At 35.3% G+C, this 25730-nt stretch overlaps 1 protein-coding gene across 11 annotated transcripts in view; it reads left to right on the top strand.

Moving 5' to 3' along the window:
• The window catches only part of nab (NGFI-A-binding protein homolog), a 122487-nt gene that overhangs the window by 56771 nt on the left and 39986 nt on the right, over positions 1-25730 (top strand). For 5 of the 11 annotated variants that reach the window (XM_089867593.1, XM_089867589.1, XM_089867591.1 and 2 more), the window contains 5 exons: positions 5285-5356; positions 6055-6156; positions 21259-21396; positions 23176-23334; positions 23646-24226. In XM_089867593.1, coding sequence (XP_089723719.1) covers positions 5285-5356; positions 6055-6156; positions 21259-21396; positions 23176-23334; positions 23646-24226 — 1052 coding nt within the window. The remainder of the gene's footprint in view (positions 1-5284; positions 5357-6054; positions 6157-21258; positions 21397-23175; positions 23335-23645; positions 24227-25730) is intronic. The other 6 variants (XM_089867596.1, XM_089867597.1, XM_089867592.1 and 3 more) reach the window with 5 other exon arrangements.

Here is a 25730-nt window from a genome sequence, read left to right as displayed (position 1 = left end):
TAGGATAATCTTATAAGGATATTTCTTCCTCCATGGTTCGTTTTTATAGTGTGATTTCTTTTTCATTTACATTCATTCTTTTTATTTACATACGATTGCTTTTAATGTCCTAAACGAGACAGATTCAATTTGTTGGGTAAAGGGAGTGTTAATTTTTCAAAATAGTTTGTTTATGTCGGGGAAGCCGAATAACCACGCGCTTGTTCCCGAATGAATTCTCGTGTCATTTTACCCGCTCTCTTTAGCTTCCTAGTCTAGTAAAGAGTTGGCGATTCAATGTCCGGCGCGCGCAGCTGAAGCCCGCTCGCTCCCTACGTTTAGCTATCGATTCTATGTTACCCCTTCCTCCACTAGCTTCGACACACACACACATACGCTACACGCGCTACCCGGAGAAGATTCCGCTCAAAACACAATTCCCGAATAGGCGTATGTATATATACCTGCCGCCACGTGCTCCGGCTCTTTTACTACGGTCTTACTCTACTAGTTCACTCTCTTCTTCCTTTACTCCTCTCTCTGGTCGTACATTGCTCGAGATCCCCTATGTATTACTCCGTTACCCGTACTTTTTCCTTTCCACGACTGACCTACAGACGCGATGATTTTATCGACTCTCCTTTTTAGCTCCCGACTTTTCTAAAAATGATATTACTCTTACTACGCTTATACGACAAATTCTATTGTAATAGTGTATATATATATATATCGAGTTAATTCAATTAGCGTACCCCTTTCAAAAGGTTAAATTCCATTGTATGTATAACAAGAAATTGAAACCTGTATACATATATTTCATAAAATATACAATATTAACCCTTTTATAGTTTCTAAACACGTGGAAAAGATTTAAGGAGTATTATTTTTACGCGCATTTTAAATCTCAAAAATTAATACTCAAACAGCTGATTGATTGTATAATACATTTCTGTTGAGAACCCAAAAGATATATTTTGTGTGAATTTATATCTTACAATATACCAACATTTCCCCACTTTTTATCAACTTCCGGTGGATGCAAATAAAATTATTCACGCAAAATTAGAAAAATAAATTTTAGAGAAAAGTATTTGGGCTTGCAGAGAAAAAATATTCTCGGAATTTTAGGTGCCTGAATTTATTTTTAGCAATAGCATCTTTTCACCAGAGAGGATATATAACTCTTTTTTATTTTTGAAAATGTTTTTCTAAATTTTTATTTATTTTAAGTTAGGGGATAAAAAATGATCCCTTCGGAGTTTTTTGGCTCCATACTCCGTGTTTGTTCCGTTAACATTTTTGCACACGCCAAAAAATTTCTTTTTTAATTAGGATTAAGATTCAACTAAAGAAAGAAAAAACCATTCGGTTCTCTTCTCAAAATTCCTTCATTTGTTTTTAACACTTTCGTTACCGGTAGCCAACTATTTTGGTTTTTTAAAAAATAGTGCAACATAGTAGTTTCTTTCATTGCATGCTCTTGTTAACAGGGTGGTGCTAATTTCTCATTGGTCCATTATTGTACCACAGAATCTCTTCTTCCGCCTTGTCTCTTTTCATCCTATTCTTTAGTTGGTTTAATTAATATATTTAAGTTTAAAAAGAATTACAATTTATTGTGTGTAGAACCTAAGAAGTTTAAGAATAGCTTTTTGCTGGTTTACAGAGCGTTAACCTGGTGTTAAGGTACGTTTTATGTTAAGTTTGAAGCACGTTCAAAGCTACGTTCCTATTAATTTTGATATATAAAATTTAAGTTGATATTTCCTATCATAACTTCTTTTCATTTTTAATTTCAATTTTGAGTGAGAGATAGGAATAAATCCTAGCTTTGTTAATGTTCACTAAACTATGTTCTAATTTGTAATTATCGAACGATATCATAAAAGTTACTTCCCCTTTTACCAGGACTTGTTACAGTTTATTTAAAATTCATTTTTATGGATTACTAATATATAAATATTGAAACAATTGTACAAACAAATACGTGTATAGCGATTTCAAGAAAGCCCTTTCTCCAAAATAATGTAAATGGGCTAATACTATTTTTCAAAAACCAATATATTACCATTTAAATTAGACCATATTTTAAGTCCCCCTTCTCTCTCTCTCTCGTACAAAATTATCAACTATAAGATAATGGATAATCATTATTCAAATTAGCTACCACGCGTGACAGCGGTGAAATGGAAAATTTATTATTTTACCTTTGATTTTAAACGTGTTTTGAAATTTCTCCCAAAAAAGGTAAAATACTAAAAATTCCCATGATCTTTCTAGCCCACATCATAGTGTTAAATAGAAAAAGTAATATTCAATATTTAACCCAGATGTTTATGGATTTTTAGATTTAAAGTTTGTGTTACTAGCAAAAGTTCTATAATTTTTGGAAAAATATTTTATTCAAATTTTTATTCGGATGTATTGTATTGGTTTTCCGGAATTAAATTTTTCAATATCCTGTACCTTATTCTGTTAAGTTGCAAATCGAAGTACAGTATGATATTCGATTTGGTTCTTATACATGTATTTTAAAATAGTATATTGTCTCTCCCAGGAAATGTTCTTTCTGGTATAATAAGCCCTACTTTAATCTGCAACACCGTAAGGTACGGTATCGACTCGAAGCTCAGAATGTATACCATTTTCCCCCACTGTATAACTATGAGACAAAGATACGAAATCAGTTGAAGATTCGGTACAGAGATTCGCGTTTAGTTTAAAATAAATTTACTCCGTATATTCTGTATTTTCAGGTATTTTTGACAATTTTATATCACAAATAGCATTATTTTCACAAGAGAAAATACTCCGTACTCATTTTTATATCTCTATATTAGACCAGAACTGAATATATACAGTCTGCCATAAATAAGACCCCTTAATTAAATTAGCATTGCATTTCAGTTTTTTTTTAAATTAAATTTTAGGGATCATTCGTAAAATACTCCTATCATAGAACATTTTCGACTCAAAATCGCCCAGAGAACATCCCCCTTAATTTATGCCAGTATAGTGTTCATTTCTCAATATTTATATTTGGAGTTGGAAATTGATGATTAAGTCAGTTAATCAGAACTTTTATAGATATAGATACATTTAATTAATGATGAGCTAACACATTCCTCAGTGTAATCAAGTTAAATGTAATAAATAACGTTTGTATACAATATTATTTACGGAAGACCAAAATTGGCCCCAACTCAATCCCTAATTCTTATAACGTGAATTTGTCTTATAGGTATAGTTTAATTTCACTTTGAAAATATACTGTATTTAAAGCCTGGGTGTGTAGTATAACAATCCAATACTAAACACACAGACAGACTTCGCACCTTTATTACCATTACGTCTAAACCCAAACCACAGTTTAGTTAATTTTTTCAGGAGATGGGATTTCCAAATGACGTTACTCTTTCGCATTAATGCTAAATTAGTTTATCCCTTAATGTTATTTTTTCTTTCTTTTCTTCTATACCAAGCGCAAAAATTAATCCGGCGTGTCGGTAACAATTCCTCGCTCCAGCAATTATTTAATACCTTTAATCCTTATCGTGTACCAAAGCCAAACCCCTAGCTTTACAATCCCCGCCCCGTTTGTGTGCTTATATTCAGCTCCTAGCCTAGCTTTGCAAGCTCCACGCGGCTTTTTGTTTTAAAACCCTCTTCTTCTTCTTCGCTATACTTATCTCCTCCTGATAAAAACCAACGGGATTTATTCTGTCTCTGAACCATATCCTATCCTTCTCGGCTAGCTAGATTCAGCCTGCAGAGCCTCGTGCAATGTTGTCGTCAGTTAAAACCGCCTTTTTTCTAAAACCTAACGTTGCAAGAGCCTGAAAAGACAATTTTTCGTTTAACTCTAGGTCTATAATAATTATAATAATACTAAATTACCGTTACGAGTTAAGTAATATTAAGATTAATTATACTGGATTTTTTTTCTTCTGAGACCAAGGCTTAAAAAATTAAGAAATGGCGAAGAGCCCTCATTATTTTTGCATTGGGTTTATACTCGGCTCTCCAGGGTTGTTTTGAGGTATTTTTTTTATCCAAGGGATTAATTTAGCCACATCATAAATTCTTAGGCCTAGTTTGTGGTATGGTGTGTATGTGTGTGTGTGTGGTATAAAAGGTGCGTCACTAGATGTTCATTTTTTTGTTTTAAAAAATCTGCTCCTAGCTCCTTCATCCCGTTTCTCTTCCTCTCCTCATCTTTTGATCCCTGCCCGAGCAACATCACCCCTTTTCATCTTTTCAACTCATCATCAAGTAGCTATAGCTGCAAAAATTTGTCGTTAGCTCAAGGCCCTAGTCTTAATTATTATTTTTTAATTTTTTTTTTTGGTTTTGTGTCGGATGGGGTTACCCTCGGTGTTCCCGCGCTTTTCTTGTGTCGGGCGCTCGAGACCAAAAACCAAAGGATTATGGTTTTGATGAAGTTTTGGATTAGCTCGTGTTAATACGAATAAAAAAAGAATGAAAACCGTAAACGACACGAGAGGTGTATGTGGTTTTATGTTTTGACAAAAGTGAAATTTTAAATCAAATGTTTTATAAGTTTTGAAATGATGTGTTTGCGATTAAATTTGGCGGGTAGTGTTTGATCAGAATCGGCCCAGTCCAATTTAATTTTGCAATATATTAATTCTTTTTAAGATGGTTTTTAAGTCAATCAAATGCTTCGGCTCTGTTTCTTGTCGTAGCTTCTAGCCTTTCAGTCTAAAAGATAAAACACAGTAGGCCAAAAGTATGGGAACTTACTGCTTAAATATTTCAAATATTTAAATTATAAATGGATAAAATATATTGAAATCCATCTAATATATGTTTTTTATCTTGATGACAGTTGGCAAATTTACAGGAATATTGTTAATTTTAAAAAATGTTTTATTAAGTTAAAAATATAAAGAATTAAGTAATTTTTTTAATATATATGTGGTATATTAAAAGTTATGATATATCTTTTGGGAAAATTATAATCCAATATTAAGAAATTGGAAAATCAATTGTTTGTAAATCTTGTGTTCAGTCTCGGGAACCTCGAGGCTGAAGGTTTGGGAGGGTCATTAATAATATGTTTTCCCATAGAAGTTAAAATATTCCCAGAGAAGGGTGTTTTAACAAAATATTATTATTCGCAAAGAAATTTTTAAAACATGTATAAGCTAACATTCGCCAATAATGGATGTTTGAAAAAGAGTGTCCCAATGAATTTTTTGGTTATTAGATATAATTGGTAATTAATTAGGGAAAACATTTACGACGGGATAATAATTTTTGGCCCTTCCCCTTTACTTGATAGGAATCGAGGACTTTGTGAATGCAATGGCAAGTCCCCCTTTCGCGAAGACTCGAGCCAACAAATTACTAAGCCGTAAGTGCCAATGCTGCCTGCCTACCGTGTTTTGCGCTTACCATTGTTATTATAATCATTTATTTTTTCAGTTAAAACTTTTATTTATTAATTTAAATATATTAAAGCTCAGTTTTTATTGTTTTAAATGTATAATGGTTGGTGAAACGGTAATAGGTCTCATAATCCCTTGTAAACTTAGCTAATTTACCTAAATGAATGTCAAAGGTATACTCTATCTGGTTCGATAACTTACAGTAATTTAATTATATAATCTAAGTTTGTTGAAGTTTTTGACCTTTTAAAGTCCGTCTAATGGCGCAGATTCGGTAGAGTAGGAAAAGGTAGATATTAGTGACGTACTGTTCTTAAGTTATCGCTGCCATTCAGCTTTATTGCATCTAATTCATTGGATGAAGTATTAAGAATGAAGTTCTAGAGTATAGTTACAATGGTTAGTTGAAGTTCTACTGACACAAAGCCGTTTGTATTCTGGCCCAATATTACAAGCTACATTTTTGAAGATCTTGTTTTAGATTAATTTATTTGCAATTATTTTAATTACTTTCAATCACGATTAGATTGAAGAAATCCAATAAATGTTGTAATAATTTAGCGTTTCACCAACTTAAAATTAAAGGCTGCCAAAATATTTAAAGGGGGTAATTATTAATTAAATATTTTTTTAATTTTTTATTTTTATTTGTTCAAAATTATAGTTGCTATGACATCGCAACCCACAAATGAGTCGGAACTACAACTCTACAGGGTCCTGCAAAGGGCCAACCTTCTCTCTTACTACGATACTTTCATCTGTCAAGGTAAAGCACTTTTTATTACTTCACTTTGAAAATCATTATTTTTTTAATTTTCTTTTTTCATTTTAATTACACGTTACCGATTTAAAATGTTGTTCGTGATTTTTGTTAGTATTTACACTTACAGACACGGGGAAAATATCTTGACCCATATTTTTAAATTCTTGTTTTGTTTTTATTTATTATTTATTCATTATTTTTTTCTAGACCAAATATGTCTTAAATATGGAGCAATATAAAGGTGTAATTTTATATTTTTTTCTCCTTGTCTGTAATACCGTAAGTTAATAATTATAAGTCTGCATTCAATATTATTTTTGTAACATTTTGATCGTTAAATTAGTACATTAGATAATTAACTGTGATAGCTTTTAAGACTTATGGTTATTTACATATAGTAATGTTAATCCATTTTATTGGTAAATTGATATTAGGAGCATATTGACAAGTTTTAGTAGTTACACCCAAAACGTTAATTGTATTTCATTGAAGATATTATCGGACATTTAAAAAAACCAGTTAAAAACTTAACTTAAATGCTCAAGTATTTTAAATTCTCAGATATTTCCTAAATCAATTTATATTTGGGATAAATTCCAACGACCAATTACAGCTTTTTCGTAATTCACGGATTTTATTCAACAAAAAATCCATGAAATACCAAAACGACTTCAAATTAAAAAACAATTAAGAACATATTTCAATATATACTTTTACAATTAATTATCCAGATGACACTATAAGCAACCTTTTGAATCTTCATTAACATAAATATAACTAAATAGAGACTCTTTTCGCTAGTCTTTTACTTAGTGATTGTTTAATTACCCCTCACGTCAATTTTCCCAAAAGAATCTCGAAAGAAGTTCATAGCCCATTTAGCATGATTACGGACACCTTTTCCGCCTAACGACTCTTCCAGACTGTCAAGGACATGAAAAATGAACTATTATTATATAAATTTCAGTGACGGCAGTTTGAGTTCTCTCTTAGTGAAAAATTGGTTAATGAAATATTTATTTCGCCATTCGATACAATGTTACTATTATGCCTATTTCACCCTTAAATGTCTGAGATAGAAGAAGTCAGGTTCTCTCGCTACTAATTGGGCGTTCCAGACAGTGCATGCCCTCGACGAAGTTATTCTTTTTTTCTTAAGTAGTCTGTAGTACCAAGGTTTTTACAAGCCCCCCCGTTTTCCATCCCTGTCTGAGTGTCTGGGTCCCGATTTTTTATCCTTCTTAATATTCAAAGGATATTCAAGAACTATACTCTATGACTTCTCAGACGTATAGTACATGAACCCCGAACAACTTTTCTAAATCCACAGTGACCTAAGCTCTATTTTTAGGAAGTTAATAAATGACAATTTTTATTTTCGCAATTTTAAGTTTTCTCCGGGAGACTAGGTCTTATCGGCAATTTTTATTCTTAGACTAGGTCTTATTGGCAATTTTTATTCTTAGACTAGGTCTTATTGGCAAATTTTTATTGAGACATTAGCTTTTCTTGGCAATTTTTATTGGGGAATCTAGCTTTTCTTGGCAATTTTTATTGGGGAATCTAGCTCTTATTGGCAATTTTTATTGGGGAATCTAGCTCTTATTGGCAATTTTTATTGGGGAATCTAGCTCTTATAGGCAATTTTTATTGGGGAATCTAGCTCTTATAGGCAATTTTTATTGGGGAATCTAGCTCTTATTGGCAATTTTATTGGGACATTTGCTTTTCTTGACAATTTTTATTGGGGAATCCAGCTCATATTGGCAATTTTTATTGGGGAAACTAGCTCTATTGGCAAATTTTATTGGCGAATCTAGATCTTATTGGCAATTTTTATTCGGGGAATCTAGATCTTATTGGAAATTTTTATTGTTGAAACTAGCTCTTGTTTTCATTTTTATTGGGACACTAGCTCTCCTTATCAATTTTTTGACTTAGAACTAACTCTTCTTGGAATTTTTTACTGGGTTACTAGCGCTTTAAGGCGGTTGGACTTGATTTTGAAAAAGCGCTAAAAAATCTGTAGTCAAGAGGGTCTCCTAAATTAAACGCAGTGTCACTATACAGATAAGAAAGAAGTACTAACCATTACAAGGGTCATCTACCACTGGTCCCTTCCGCACCCTAAAGCCAGCCGAGGTGGCCCCTATTTAAACAGCCATTTCAAGGAACGAGCTCTGAAAGGGGTCAATAATCGCCACCTTATACCCCCATCACCACTTCGCAGTTTTCACTGATACTAAAGAACACTGCTCAAGGCAACGATACCCTTGGAAATCCTTTCCCCTAGTCTCAGTTTAAACTTGGAATAAACGTAGCGGTAGTGAAAAATTTTAATTTTCTTTCTCTTTTACCCCGAACATTTCTGGCCCCTCACGTGTCGTATTTTTCCGCCAAGTACTCCCACGGTAAAAGGTCCTTTCTGAATTTTGGTCTATTTTTATAGATCAGATGTATTACGTCTGAAGCCCATAAATGGAAATAAACAATATCTAGTCTTAGCAGTTGATATATTGTCAGAATAAGGTTGAAATCTTAGCATGTTCAAAACTAGGCTCCCTGTTATCTCTAACCTTTGACCTCGGAAAGAGTAGAGGCAGCTAGCTTTACAGGAGCAATAAGAATTCCGCATGTCATCTCTACAATTTTCTGGTTTAACGTATCCCTGTAGTATAGAAGAACAAGATAATATAACTGCATGAGCGGATGGAAAACATTAAATCAACATGGATAAACACAGGGAGTTTTGGTGTCTTTCAACCCTTTTAAAGACTACAAAATATATCGTTTGAAAACCGTTTTCTTAACTTCTGATCTATATAGTTTTATTCGATCAAAACTTTACCTTTATATATAGTCTTCTTATAATGTAATGTTGTGGAAAATAGGGTTAAAATAGACCTCCTCACTTCCTTTTTCTTCGGAGGGTGGGTGGTTGGTTCCCCAAGTTTTGCTCGTCGCGTGATAGTTACCTTATGGAAGAAGGAAGCCTTCCGTTCAGGGGTAGAAGTTAGAATAAAAAAAAAAAGATCGACAAGCTGTACTGTACTTCGCTCCATGGGAGGGAGGCGAATAAATATTAGATTGAAAAGAGGAGAGAGATAATTGGTCAGAAACGCTAATAGATGTCGAGGCTGAGAGAGAGAGAGAAAGAGAAAATGGGGGAAAAACACGCCGAGAAGAGAACCAAGAGGAAAATGGAAGCTGAGAGAGGTCCTCCTAGGAAAGAGGCAGAGTGAGAGAAAGTATATGGTATAGAGAAAGCCTCGGGAAATGCCACGACGCGCTCTCTTTAATCGGAATAAATGCCCTAGACAAACAAAAGCAGTCCGAATTGGCGAGCTTTACAATAATTAAACATAGGGCCAGGCATGCAGGGGTGAAACCCCAACCAAGCCCGCTTACTTACCTCATTCTTCCTATATACTCTCTTTTCCTACCTAACCTCGATGGACAGGTTTTTTTTAAGTATGAGAAGGCTATATACGGTAATTCATGGTTAGAGGTTATTGGGGAGATACTACAGAGAAAGGGTGAAACCGCTAAAATTGTAAATAAACTTAAATGGCCTTTGGGGTAGGTGACGTTTTTAAAACTCGATATTAGTTTTATACTAGCCCTAGTTAGGTTTAGCAAAATGCTCCGGGTGCATGAGGTTGAGACTTAGACAATTTGGACTAACTTCCTTAAAGAAATTTTTGCAAACAAATCGATTTAATTTTTATGTATATCTTTTGAAGAATTTGATACAGTCGCGGCTGATATTCTAAAAACGTTTAACATTTATCTAATTTCGAATCTGAAGTGTACAGAAAAAGAACTACAGGGGCGTCTAGGAAAAACCCCCGGAATTTGTTTTCATAATTTTTTCCTACACGCACCAGCTACTTTTAATAATTTCAAGGTCACCAGACAGTCTCTTCCTTTCGTCTAGGAGCAACCAGAACTACGTCTTATACAATCCATTTTTCTCTATTAGATGAACGACGTACATACACCCTTATAGAAAAACTCTCACTCCTAAGCCCTACATATTTTTTTTGTCTTCTACAGTCAGTCAGTGTACCAAAACCCGCCGTCTGGCTTTAAGAAATATTTCTCCTCCTTACCCCCTTCATCCATGTTAGGCTTAGAAGGAATTTTTCTCTTTTTTTTATGATTTTACTCGCGTCTACCCTATAGCCACGATTTATTTTTTAGTTTTCTGTCCGGAACTCTAACTCTGTACATGCTGACTGTCTCGTTTCTTCTATATAGAGGAAAGGAAAAGAAATAAGAAAAAAAATTCCCTTGCGTTTTGTTTAGTTTCTTTTTCACTCTCTAGCCACGTAAGGATGCGTTTCTACTCGAACAAAGTCGAGTTCACATCTAGATCTTATTAAAAATCTCAAGGTCAGTTGAAGGTTTACACTGGGTACCGTTGGAGATAAGCCAGAATTGTTACACGAGATTAAAGTTTTTTTTATTTTGATTTTTAAAGGGAGTGTAAAGAGATTCAGATTCGTCTGCTACTGAAATCACGTGGCCATGACCTCATGGGTCAACTTATTATGGTACAGATGTAACGGTAGATTAAACGCGTACAAAATTAGGGTCTTTAAATTCACTTTCAATTGGTCATTTATTGACCTACTTTATCAGTCAAAAGTGTACGTCGCTGTGAAGTTATCTGCTTTTAATTTAACAGACACTGAGAGAGTTGGGAAAATTTCTACAGGTGGGGTTTCTCCTTGACTCTTTACGAGTCGACTAACCTTGAAAAACATCGAAGAGCAGACGCTTTTAATTTATTAAAGAAAGAGACGTACATAAATTAAGAATCTTTCTGTTTTGTGCATAAGTATTCTTGATTATGTTGTCGATCGATTGGAAGTTGATTAGATTAGGATAGTGTAGTAACTTACTTGCAATGGACTGAGTCATTGATGCAAGACGTTGCAAACATTACTACAGGCGCACCCTTTTGATTTTAGAAAAGGTAACTCATTTTCTAAGTTAGTTTTCGATCCAATTAATAGTAAAATATAAGAGAATATTCTTAAAATAATCATAATTTTAGCATGTTTACTTCCATTTCTAAGTTTCTTCCTGCGAAAAAAAATAATAACAAACTATAGACTTGGGTTCGAATAATATTTACCAAACTGCAAATATGGAATATATATCACAAGCATAAAAACACATAATTTGCAAAATTTCCTAGGGGAGAAATATTGTTTATGGAATTTTCTTTCAATACACTATTCCCCAATTTGATATAACAAATCGATATACAAACCCAAAAAGCTTCGTAAAAATCCTTAAGAGAGACTTTTATAAGTCCCCTTATACAAGTAAAAAAACAAAAAACTGCGTGGGTTGGATAGGAATCAACTCCAGTAATAAGAAATCTAAGCTTAGTTATATAAAACTAAAAATAAAAAAAATATTTCGTTCGTAGACCAAGACATGAAAAACAAAATATATTTTGTCTGGGTCTGAACTCGTCTCCTATGCTCTTACCCCCTTATCTTGAAGGTCTATAATGTAGAGAAAAAAAATAGTACCGTAGCACCATAATAACAGGAAAAAATTCCAGACAAGGAAGAAGAAAAAGTTGTCCCGACTATTCGATTCTCTAGGTTAGGGTGATTTCTCTTCTTTTTTTATTTTGATTATTTTTTATCCTTTGCAGAAGAAACTTCTCTCTTTCCTTACTCTCGAGTCCTAAACAAAAACAAGTTGGACATAATTTTCGTCTATTTCCGGGTTTTCCGTTTTCTGTGTTCGCATCTATCCTGGGATTTTTTTATTTTTTTTGTTCACTCCCCCTGTTTTTCCGATTCTTCCCCTTTTTATAAAGGAAGAAGAAAAGTCTCGGGTGTTTTCTGTTTTCTCTTTTTCTCCTTTCTCTCTTTCTCCCCCTCACTTACTCTCTCTCCAGCATGCAAGGTTCTTTTCGCCTACGTATAGTATTTTTTTGTATACGTGCTTTTCTGTAATATAGTGGTATAACGTTATTATCGCTATATACTTTATTAGGCTATCAGAGGTCCATAGATTAAAGTTTAAGACTCTCAAGATCTCGAGGCGTTTTCTAGTTCGTGGTTTTAGTTAAAATTACGCAATTTTGTTGCGTTTAACTTTGTAGCGAGTATTCTTTTTATTTTTCAAGAAATTGATCCAAAAATGTGTAAGTCAACATGTAGAGCTACTACCTCTAGTCGTTTCGCACTTTTATTAGTTAAGTAAAGGGAGAGTACCATAAAAATCGATAAATAAGTTTAAATTTGAAATAGTTTTCTTTTAATTTTTGTTGTAATTTAAATTGCAGTTTAAATAATGTTTGTTGACATCCTTGTGTTTTAGTTAAAGCATAGCGCATATCACACTCTAACTCTTTATTTATCAGGTACAAACGAATATTTAGGTATTAATGGTCAATAGCTTCTTTAGATTTTTGTCTCCAGAAGCGGCTTGTGCAGATAGACTTCAAACTTTTTCCCAGCCTTTTATCTCTAGCCCCAGTGCACTAGACAAAGAATCATTGCCTCTAAATTCATTACAGATTTGTTTTACTTACTTCAATTAACGGACTTCTCATTACTCATATATATAATTCAGAAGGGAAAAGAGGATTATAAGAAAAGAATGTCATGTTTTTTTCTCTATATAAGATCTTTTCATTTTAAATCTAATGGGAAGGGTTCATAATAACGAGTGTTTTAATATTATTTTTTCTTATTTCGTTTTCGTAGACAATAAGACTGAAGTTTTCTTTCCCCTTAACGTTTTTATAGTTATTAGTATCTTATAGTTTATTGCTCTATTGTATTTTAGATTGACAAAGCGCATAAAGAAATTTGAAACCGTCTTTTTTTGTAGTTTAGAGATCGAGGAATGTTTTGGACTAAAATTAAATATTTAGTACCCTTAAAATTTAGGTTTTTTATTTACAAAATACGTGCGAAATGAAGTTTTTTTTTATTTAACTCGTGATGTTGTTTAAGAAATTTGTATATTTTATCTTAAAGGAATTTATTTTCTATAGCATCGAGAAAGAATTTATCTTAAATATAATTTTAGATTTAAATTCCTTTCATTTCCTTCTTGGAAAGTCTACAGTTTCTTACGTATATAGGAGTAAATTCAATAGGTAAAATAGACGAAAACCCAGGGGGAGAGTTAGAGCTAAACGGTTTCTAGACGTTTTCTTTTAAACCGTCTCTCTTTTACGTTTTACCCTCTCTTTTAAAAAAAGAAACGCACATTTTATATTCCGAAACATGATTATATTCTTTTTCGGAATACAGAGAAAAATAAAAATTTCGGAATTCCGTGAGAAACAAATAACGGTGGAGCTCTTTTCCTATACAGGGTGTTTCTCGTAAGTCTGGCACCATAAATTAAGGGGGATGTTCTTTAGGAAATCAATTTTGACTCTTTGAGTCGGAAATGTAACTTCTATGACATTTAACATTTTGCCGTCATGGTCAGTGTGTCACTGTTTTCTAGTTAAGATTGTCAAGAGTATTTTAAGGATGGATGACCCCTTAAATTTAATTAAGAAACTGATTTAGACAATAATTTCTTATTTAATTAAGGGGTCATCCCTAAAACACCCCATCAAATCATAACTCGAAAATAGTGGCCTGGACTTCAAAATATAGATAGAAATTGCAATTTCGACTCAAAATCGTGCACCCAAAGAACACTGCCCCTAATTAATGGTATACTTATCAGAAACACCCTGTATAATAAAAGAACGCGTTACACGAGAAAGAGAGAAAGAGAATATTAGACCATTTTCCCAAAAGCGGTGGAAAGAACATTGGATTTTTTTTTCTTCGCTGCAATTTTAACATATACAAAATATGAATATATATATATATACGCTGTAGTAAAGTGAAACGCCAAGCGCATTAGATCGTTAGCTGGTGATTTTGATGACTTTTTTTTGGCTCTTCGGCGAGAAGCAAATTTCGATCAATTTTTGCATTAAAAGAGACTAAAGGGGGCGGGGATATAGTAACACCCCCAGCACCTAGCTCTCACATATTCCCTCGGACCCTGCCATTTTTTTCTATTCGAAAATATACCGAGTGCCAAAGTATATCATTCATTTATTAATCCATATATTTAACTAAGCTAAAGTCCAGTTAGCCTTTAACGTTAGTAACCTTTCCACCTTAAAAAATATCAAATGAAAAAGAGTGGGGAGGTTTGAATTTGGCGTCCGGTCACTAGTAACGGACAATTTTTGGAATGAAAAAAAAATATAATATAATATATATAACGAAATCTTTTATACCTAGGTATAAATATATAAAAGGAATAAAAATTTTTAGGGGACCCAGGGTCGAAAATTTCGTGATACACAACGATTAGGCTAGTTAAGGGGAGGCCACTATTATAGAATATGGACACATACAATTCAAGCTAACCCCCCTACCTCCCTCCCTTCCTCCTACCACACTCTGTACAGTGACCCACCCCCTCTCAAACTTTATTACTCATAGAAGTAGTCAGGTTTTATTTTTTTTTTGATATCATACCTACTAAAGTTAATTACCAGAAGTAAAACAATCAAAGGAGCATTTTGAACTCTTATGTCCGTTCTTTGTTTTTAAAGGTCAAGCATTATAATTCCGCGCTTGAAGGAAATATCTTAATTAGTTGAATGTTTAAGGTGTTGCAATCGTATCTCATATCTTGGAGTCTTAAACATATCAGAACTGAACCGAATCTGTTTTATTGGGACCTGATTAACTACTAGACAAGTTAGGACGTTGCTTAGATGGGACCCCTTGAATTATGCCCCCTCCCCCAAAAGGTGTTAACCTGTTACCGCACAGTTTTACTTCTAGTAGTGAACTTTTGTAGCTATATTTAGGACCTACAGCTCTGGGTTCAGAAAGAAATGAAATTGAGTTTTGAGTCGAATAGATTATTTTTCCATGTTAGTTGATTTTTTTATATAACTTACCCAAGCCCGGTTATTAGTAATAATATTAGAATTTCCGTTCTAATCGATTATAGTTATAAAAGAGGGTATTTTTTAAAAAACTATCGGTCTTCTAATGATGATTTTTCTGTTCGTGTTTCTTTACTTTAGCTTCATTTTTTTTTTATAGAATATCCATTCGAGTTATAAGCGTAACGCGTGCATTTTAAACTAATTTGAATTTTATTTTTCTATGTTTTAAATTTCAAAAGTTTTTGGTATAATCTCCATGATATATTTAATGACTACGAGGATATATTTTTCTATGAGAGTATGCTAATATGAAACCACCCGAGTTCTTTACCAAGTTTGCAAAATACTTTTTTCTAATCTGCATGCTTTCTATGACCACTTGGGAAATATACTTTTTCCTCTTGAACATCCGTGTGTTCCATGACTAAGGAAATTTTTTTATGTTAAACATCTGTGTTCTGTGATTTGGTTAGAGAGGGGGGGCTATTTACTATTGAATTAACTCAAGTTATTGTTATATAATTTGAAATGAGAGATAAAAAATTTCTTTATGTTCTTTTAAACACCGGTGTTCAAAGTACTTTTTCCTCTTGAGCATCCGTGTTCCATGTCTAAAGAAATTTGTCTATATAAACATCTGTGTTCTGTTATTTGGTTGGGGGGGGGGGGCTCTTTTCTATTGAATTATCACAAGTGATATGTTATATAACTTGACACCGGTGTTCAGAGCGAATAAGAAGCTATTATCGAAGATCTCCATACTTTAATATGAGCCCCTGCAAAAGTGTTTATCACGCTGAACATAAGTGTGCGATAAGAAGCGATCTTACCTAACCAACTAACCATTAAAGGTACTTTTTCTATCCGTTTCCCGCTCATTTCTTCATTTTCCCGCCATTACTGTATTTTCTCGTACAGTAACGAAAACCCCTTTCTCCTAACGTTTCCCGCCCGCCGTTTGGTTCTCTCTGGAGATTCATTACTCGTCGTAATGCAATTAAATCTTGGAGAGTCAACTTTTAATCCATTTTTCTTTTTATTTCGCGTCCCCCACCCTTTTCTTTGCCTTAGGTTTCTTTCCTATTATTTTTGTTTAATTAAAAGTCGCCACGGACTTTTAACCATTACAAACTAATCATGGTTGGTTTAAAAATGTCGCGTGGTTAATTCTAGTATTAAATTCTTTTTAATTTTCGTTCCCTCCCCTTTTTAATACAATCATAGCTTATATAAAGTAAATTTATTTAAAGAAAAATTAATTATAATTAAAAGTAAAGCGTCGGCGTCCTCTCTCACTGTGGTCACACACAATACGACCTGCATTTGCAGTGGAAAATTTAATAAATCTTTTCAATTAAAAAGTCACCTCTGTTTGTTTTTAAATTTATTACTCGAATTAAAACTTTATTTGACAAGGATCAACTTTAATAATTATATATAAATTAGGAACGTGTATTTCAATTTAAAACTAATTTAGAATTATAAGGTTTTCGTGCCACTATTTTTTTGGCGTAAGGAAACATCTAACTATATTTTAACGGTTGAACACTTTTATGTTCAAATATAATTTTAATTAAAGTTTTAGATGAAACTTAAGTAGAACAATTAAGACCTAAACCGAAAGGAGGTAACGAATTTTTAAAGAAAACTAATTACTTTTAACTTTTCCAAGTTACGAAACCTTAGGGTTTAGTTTTATACATACCCTTAATTTTAATTAAATCAAAATTATTTGTTAAGTCTGAAAGATCATTACGAAACTTAAATTATTTAAATTAACAAATTTTAAAGTGTGACAAATAGCTTAAAAATAAATTGAATGTGTACCTACGATATGTAACTATATTTACTGTCAGTTCAAAATTGCATGCGTATGATTCACGAATAATATTATTTGAGTTGGTTCATTCATTTCTTTTGATTAAAACATGAACCTCGTATCTGTACTTACTTTCACCACAAAGTTAACGTCATTAAGATCGTTGGTAATAAACCACCGCTATGAAAATTAAAGTTTTTGTTTCAGTACAGTACCATCCCCCCACTTAGCTATTATATCTTGTTGATTGTACCGTGGGGGCCTCTTTTGGCGTAGCCATGTATACCATAAAAAAACAACAGATGCTATTTCACATTACCCACTTTGATATAGATTATAACCATAAGTTTATAAGATATGTTCTATTCTATAAGTATGACACTACCTATACTTCGTAATGCTAGAGACTTTCTGAGAACTAGTTCGAGAGCGACGCGAGAATTGACTCTAGTTTATCTTCCTATTTATTCTGTTCTAAACCTTTGACAGCGCCTCACCAGGCATCGCTTTACCTCGAATCTATGGCCTACGTCACTTCATGACAAGCTCCAGTTTGTAACCAGAGACAACCTTATGGAATATATCTTATGAACTTATATTATAACCCAAACAGAAAAAAGAAATTATAGGGTGTATCCGAAACCACCCTTTAAAATGGCGCTAACGGATTGCATGATATCAGAGGTATACCACCGTAGTCTTCACCCTCAGAATTTTTTAATACCCTGTGCCCCTGCGCAGTACCACTCCTTTTGGCACTAGGGTAGCCCGGGGAGAGCCGCGATCAAAAACCAGAGACTATAGATCAAATTAAACGAGAAATATACCGACTAACACTCTCTCAATTAAGGTAATGGCGTTGGAGGAAAAACCTTTTGTTTCCTAACCCTAAAAACCCAAGCCTTTATGAAGAAAAAAAACTCTTTTTTTTTTCATCAGGGTTGGTTATCTTAATATTTCAACGTGAATTTGAAACAGAATGGAAGGTAGCAACAGCATTTTGTACATCAAATTTAAAGGGATAGGTGTATGTTTTTAATTTTCTAGATTTTTTATTTGCTTTTTGTGGGCGGTTATCCCGAGTAAATCCTTCTCATAGTTTCTCCTGAACTACAATTAATCGTGAACTAATTATTGTCATTAGCGAGTGTTCAATTAAAAGAGAAACAAACACTTAAAATGCTTCCTCTAATTTAGTAAATTTCTACGCAAAACGTTTAAATTGGATTTATTTTTCTAAAAAACTAGTGGGTGAATCAATCAGAGGCCCACATTTTTTTAAACCCCTCATAAACATAAAAACAAGAATTTCTCCCAAAAAGCAAATATATCACCAAACGACTCTCAATTTAAATTAGTTAACTATGGCCTTTGGAGGTATCTGAACCTAAAAAAAAAACGTTAAAACCACCGGGAACGAGTTAATGGAGTGATGATTGTTTTTGGTGGTTGGGGTAGCAGCTGAAACGTAATTTTTTTTCATACCTTCTCCCAACTCAATTTGGAATTAATGGGGGTATACCATACCATACCCATTTTTTTTTCTTTCTTCTTTCTAATATCAAAAAGGTGGCCCCACCTAAATGGCATATACCTACCCGAAAGGGGTGCTGACGGTGAAACTGAAAGGGGTCTAGATAGTTTTTTGGAGGCCTCACCGGTAACGGAAAAAGAGGGTAAGATAGGAATGGATAAGGGTAGAGCGCCTGGACGGGACTGTCTGACATGGCTAACCTTTTTTCGAACCAGCCGGTAACGTTCCAGGTTGTGTATGTGTGGCATTGTTTGTACAGGTGGTCGGTCACCCCACCGGGATCGTTTTTTATTTTTGATACGCTTTAATTTGCCGGTCGATTCCTTTTAATCTAATAGATGAATTTGTTTTGATCTATATGGAAGGGATGATCTGCGAGATCTTGGTTTTATTAATTAAACTAATTGATGAAACCTTTAGATGTACTTTAGTCAAAGAAAAGTCCCACACTTTTGACTTTTTTCTATCATTTTATAATGATTTAAAAAAGTGCCAACGGACATAATACATTTTACTTCTCATATGATTATGTAATAATAATTAAATTTTTATAAAGGTTATACTGATAATTTATTATTAAATATTGCATGTAGATTTTGAGAGAGATATCGGGCCTTGTGTTACTTGGAGACATACTAATTAACATAACCATTATAACTATTTAAACAAACAACGTTTATAGCGTATAACATGGAACAAGTAGACTTATTGCAAACATAGCTAGCACTCTTTGCGCGGAGCTCTTAGTAATGGCTAATCAGTGTTGAAATGATTGGACAGTTGTTAGCCCCATTGGACGACTTCATCCCCCTCCATATTCTGGCTGTGGATCGTCTGTCTGAACTCTTTAATTAGTCCAAGGTTGTCTGAGCATGATTATATTCCACAAGGCAAACTCGTAGACTTTCAACCGTCTTTATAATATAGACTAAATTATACCACACACTACACCGAACCAGACTACTTAATATTTCAAAATTTGACCCCATCATGGGAGCATGATCACCTTACGCATTTTTATCACCCCTCAGCTCCCATCCATGAAACGCGTGAAAATAAAATTGCGTCTGTACATTTTAAAATCCTCCTTGTGTGTTTATATAGTTCGCCCTCCTTTTTGTTATTTCTAAGAAACGATGCTGAGAATAAATGATTTAAGAATGGAGAAAAAGGCATTCACCATCGGGGCTCTTGTCTAAACTGTTTTAATAATATAATATACAGTATGTAGATTATTAATTTTGATTTTTAATAGTATTAACTCGATTCACCACCCCCGTCTTGCGGAAGAATTTTCATTCCCTTTCATGCAGCGTGATATGAAGCTCATAAATTGTTGTACTTTGAGTCAAACGAATTTTATCCGTGTGATCTATGGACATTATTATTGGCACATTTCAATTCGTAGATTATCACGTGTCTGAATTTTATGGAAATGCGTAACGTGGGTAGCAAAAATCACGTGCTTTCATCACGTGTTTTCTATACTTGATGAAAATCGATAAACCTTTTGAGTCACCTGATGATAAATTATCCAATAATATTTTTTTTCTTAATTTATTTTAATCTATTTAGTATCTGTTCATTCAATCGTAACATTCTTTCTATTTTCTGTAATTTTTTGGACTTTCTACCATCTAATATTTCAACCTGGTCCGACTACGGGGTAGTTAATATATCGTTCAGCGCATGCGCCAGAATACCACAGACACAACGAAAAATAAACTTCAACTGAGCAACTTCGGCGTAGCACACACACATATATAAATTGGCATTTAGTTTTTCGTGGCAAAGAACCTCATCCATTCTTAATCATTGCCGTCTAGCCCGCCAGTTAAATTTTTTTTTCTATAGTTATCCACCACGATTATCTGCTTCTTTTCTGGAATAAAACTTTGTCTTATTTCTGCTTCTCTACTATAGAGATGGATGAAATTTTTTTTGGTTTTCGTTCCTTCTCCATCTCTTAGTCTTCTCTGCTGACCCACCCAGTCTCCTTGGATGGATGTTGAGACCATCAGCATCCAGTATGGATAACACGGGTTAACCGTTGTTTTGGAAGTGAAGGACCAGTCAGAGTCTAGACCGAAAGGGTTGGTGTGGTGTGGTAGTAGGGAGATGTATTTTTTTCTCTTAAACTTTTTTTTCTATGTATTAACCTTCAAAAATTTCAGCCTTATTATAATGGTACTCAGACATACCCCGTAGTTTCTCTGTCCCGTCTAGCGTTTTGTCTCTTTTTCAACGCCAGAGGTTGAATTAGAAAAACGTAAATACGTCTGGTATAACGACCGGCTCGTTGACTTCTATAATTAAGAAGTTTATCGTGGGATTCTTAATTACTTGGGGTATTGGTAATTGATGGACTTTTTATAAAATAAGGATCATTATACAAGAACTGCTCGTTTTCTACCCATTTTCAATTGTAACAAATGTATACTAAGACCAAGTTTATATGAAGATTCAAAAGTTGCAAACTCGAGTCTATCGATGCCCCCTACGCATCACGCCGACTGCTCTTTTACATACCATATGAATACGTACTTGCCTGCATTTTAGACTTACCCCCTAACATTTACCTAAGAGATGTAAAGAGACCCAAGTCTTACCTCAAAGGTTCAAAGGTAATGGTTCAGCTAATGAGGAGGTCTCATGTACGGCGTAAAATGTGTCTGTTTAATATCGCGTTTATTTTCATACGATATAATGAATAAATCTAAGCCTACGATCGAAGTGAAGTGTTGAAAATGGTTGTACGCGAGAGTTAAGGAATTGTTTTGGTCTCTTCCTCAGGAGGCGACGACGTGCAACAATTGTGCGAAGCCGGCGAAGAAGAGTTCCTGGAAATTATGGCTCTGGTGGGAATGGCCAGTAAGCCTCTACACGTTAGGAGACTCCAAAAGGCCCTCCAGGAATGGGTCTCCAACCCAGGTTAGACTACTAAACGATACAATAACAACCACTCATACGCTAGCCAAAATACGTTTCCTTGCCCTTGCAGCGTGTATTTATAGCCCTATATATAACAATATCGTTTTACGTTTTGCAAAATGACGATCGCGATTCATTAAGCCTAAGCGTAATTTCTTTTTTTTTTTTCGCCTTTAGTTACTCATTATCTCCCATTGTTTGATTGGTTAATTTTTCTCGCGTTCCTCGCGCCTATTTGTATACCTCTAAATATTTAACCAAGGCCGATCGATAGCTAATTGACTGATGACAAAAGACAATGCAGACGTCTTTTAACCCTTTTTACCGTTATTACCATTTATTTTTGCTGCCAAATAAATAACACCACCGGTACGTTACCATCCCGCTTTAATACCCTCCGTAGCCACGAAAGCCGTTCTCAAATCTGTTGCTGCCAAGAAAGAATACGAAGCCGTTTGTCCCCTCGACAGGTTTTGCGACTTTAAAGTAAGGCACAATCCTTAAGAGAATCAATTAAATTTAACATTTAAATTAAATTAAAAAAAAATATAAAGTTAAATTTAGCACTATAGTATATATATAAAAAAGGATGGCGAATTATTCGAAACGGAGCTTTTGTTTGAATTAACCCAACGATTATCTCTTTCTTTTCCTTTTTTGCCGATTATGCGATTATCGACGTGTTCTTTTTCTGACACTTCCACTGTCTTTCGTTCGCTCGGGTCGCTCTGAATTTCTACTTCCCTTTTACGTTAGGTATTTTCCAAAAGGTAAAGAAATACACGTATCAGCAAGTTACGTATACTTTTATCTTTCTATATATGGCACGGAATTAAAACATCAGTTGATGGAAGGCATTAACGGGACTGTTAACTTGTTAGTCATGGAGAGAAGTCTTGGCAGCAACATTCCCAAAAACCCCAAAAACGTTTTTATTTTCATTTTTGGCTCCTCGATTAGCATTTCTCACGTGATAATAATAATCATTCGTTCATTCATACACGATATTTAGGGGGGCTTGACGTTAATCGCGTAAATTAACGCGGTGAGAAACGCTAACTTCGATATCGTAGCATGGCTTCAGTTTTATGATTTTCTTGAATTTTTTCCCTCGCTTTATAGGAAACTTAGCTATATTTGAAGTAAATGAAAGAACAGTCCCCGTAGTTTATAAACATTTAGTTTGTTTGTTAATTATTTTAATTTATTTTTTTGGCTGTTAGTCGTGGATGGAGATATTTGAGTGTTTCGATTCCGTTCTTCTCAGTGACTGCAGTGTACTAAAACCTTTTATTAATCCCCTCGTCCGGTTATATTTGTTGTTATTGGGGTGGTATGGACGGTTTTTGTTCAGCGCGTACTCCCATCCAGAGCCCGCTTTTGTCGGCCGGGAGCTTTACCATAGATCACTATGATGGAATCCTGATTCGAATTGGTGTTCGAAACAAATTAATACGATTGAAATACAGGGTTTTGGTAAACCGTCGTCACTTGATTGGTAGTACGGAGTTGTTTTTTATATTTCTCTAAAAAAAAACGTATGACGCCGCTATTTTTATATCTATAATTTTCTTTTGGTTGCGACGAAATAGGAAAAAGATACCTAAAAAGTACTTTGTGAATTTTTCTTGTGATTTCTTTGTTGATATTAATACTATTATATATCTAATTGAATTGTTTGATTGAAATTAACAAATCGATCTAATGTAAGGCTCTCCGTCCGCCATTTCTCCTCTTTTCGTTTTTCTCTCCCTCTTTTTTTCCGTGTACTCCTCATAGCCATGTTTCAGACGCCGCTGGTGCCGGCCCTCCAAGCGCCGCCTCCCAGCAGCAGCCACACCAGCCACAGTCATCCGAGCCACCACACGCACCACAGCAGCAGCCACAGCCACCACACGCACCATCACACCACCAACACGGCTCCTCCACCCACATCAGGTAAGACCGATAGTTCCTTTCTTTCTTTCACGGTGTCTTCTCGAACACGTAGAAGGCGGACGCCGGATGAGGCAAACGCGAACGATCGTGTCATGCCTTTGAGTCCATCCGCGTTCTACGATCGAAACCGATCGCGTCTCCAGTCTCTGGTGACGCGTACGTTCATTGATGGCTCGGAATCAATTCACACGTGGAACGGAGCGTGTTCGGTTTCGTTCGAAGTGGTACGCGAGTGGTCGTCATGATCTTAGTCTAAACGAGGACGGGTGTTGGTTCTTCTCTCGTTATGGTTATGCGATGGACGCGTCTAGTCACCAACACCAGCTTGAACTCCTTAAATCCATCGGTTGCGGCCTCGGCGGGGGGAATCAACAGCAACAGCATCGGAGCGACTTGTATCACCAACACCAACAACAGCAGCAGCAACAGCAACAACATCACCAACCCCAACAGCAGCAACAGCCTTACCAGTCGGCAACAGCAAGCCTTGGCTGCGGCGGGGGTGGGTCCGCCCCTTCCTCTGCCGCTTCCTTTGCCTTCGGGGGCTTCGGCGGGGCCGCCGGGGTCATCGGTTCAAGGACCGGTGAATTTGTCGCAGCATTCTCCAATCCCTTTGCGGCCAAGTCCTCCCATACCTACGCTGAATAACGCCGTGGGAGGCGGTGGTGGAGGCGTCACGCACAACCACCACTCTTCTCCCTCGCCCGTCGGACACGGAGCCGGTGCCGGAGGATCGGCGGGAGGACTCAAAGACGCCATGATTCCTTCTCCCTCTTCGGCCATGCACTCCGTCGGACCACCGTCAGCTGGCCAAGGAGGACCGCCTTCCACTTCGCATCCTTCGCAGCAGATGCCGCCATTACATTCCCCGCACCATCACCAAATGCCCCAGGTCAGTCTCTACAAAAAAAAAACTAACAATTCTTCCTTCTACCCATACCCCGTAGGCATACTAAAACACCCGACTAGAACTCGAATGACCTTTTGGGGTTAAGTTTTGTATAAACTCGGTTTCGCATTTGCCTCATCTGGCTCTAATGACAGTACCATTTTTAAACATTGCTAAAGAAGTCTTGAGCCTGCTGGATACGTTTCTTACCTTCATGGGCACCGTGCTATTTCCAAGAAGCTTAGGCTATACGTAAAAAAAGGTTTAGGCAACTGTCCAAATAGCGAAAGAAAACGATTCTCCCGGAAAGGAAATGGGTGACGCGAGACAATAGTCATTTCGCAATTCCTTCTAAACGAAAGAAAGAAATTTTTAATGGGACAACATACACGTCACGGGAAATTTTATTTTCGAATCTAATCACTCCTGATAATCAAGGATTCGAGTTACGAAATCAATGCTCTAGGGAATAAGAAAGATTTAGCTCTTTCTGGCTCGCCTTTTTGAAACATATCTTGTTGTTCTGGTTATATTTTTGTTAGTTTTTCGCCCTCGAGCGGCATTCTTTTAAGGCTGAGACACCTCCTCCCCTCAATCTCAGTTTCGACTTTTTTATATTAAACTTCAAACTTTACTTCCCTCCATCTCTGTTAAGTCATAGCAACAGTAAAACTATTAAAGTGATTGGGTCACTGGTTTCCAACATGTGCATATGTGATATAAAAATGACTTCAAGAGTTATTACAAATATGCTCTTAGTCGACCTTTACGGTTGTGGAGAGTTGTTGTTTGCATTCAAATATTGCGCCTTTGTGCGTCGATCGTCACTAAAGTCACGTGATGAAACAGATATCAGAGATGACTTGACGCTCTCTTGCATGTAAAAACATTCATTTTGGTTCGCTATATCTCTTACTAACCTCAATTAACCCTTTTTATTTTTCGAATGACTGCCCATGGAGTCACTTTCTAATGATTTCGTACATCATAGAATTCGAATATTGGGCAGTTTTAATTGAGTTTTACTGGAAAACGTTTGCCTATAAGTTCCTATTAGAGTCTTCTTCAAAAGAATGGCATTCTAACTTTAAGTTGGCCCGGTCTAAACCCAGACAAGTCGAAAAACCAAAAAGAGCTCCGTGATTGAAACCATTTCATTTTCTTATTAATACCTCCATCCAGTTTAGAACCACGGGGCGGTTTGTTGTTTCGTAAACTTTTTTTTGTTTATAGTAATGGTTTCTTGTTTGTATTTGTGGCCATTAGTAAAGCGAGGGGGTTATCGTAGCCAAAAAAAGCGGCCAAAAACTCTCTTGGTAAGATATAAGGGAAGCTTTGGGAGGGCTGGAAATCAGACAAGAAAGGGGTCTCACAGACGCCTTCTTATTTATTTATTTTTTTGCTTCTCTGGAAAGTTAGTCAGGTCGGCGACCGATTGCCAAACCAAGCGTACTTAGGTGGCGCGCAAACAAGCAAAAAATAGATGATGTAAACATAAACTGGGTGG

Source organism: Phalangium opilio, unplaced genomic scaffold (genome assembly GCF_054372755.1).
Source record: "Phalangium opilio isolate 3A_F unplaced genomic scaffold, DU_Popi_V2 ptg000024l_1, whole genome shotgun sequence".
Taxonomy (NCBI): Eukaryota; Metazoa; Arthropoda; class Arachnida; order Opiliones; family Phalangiidae; genus Phalangium; species Phalangium opilio.
Note: the sequence above shows the minus strand (reverse complement) of the source record. Positions and strands in the feature narration are given on the sequence as shown.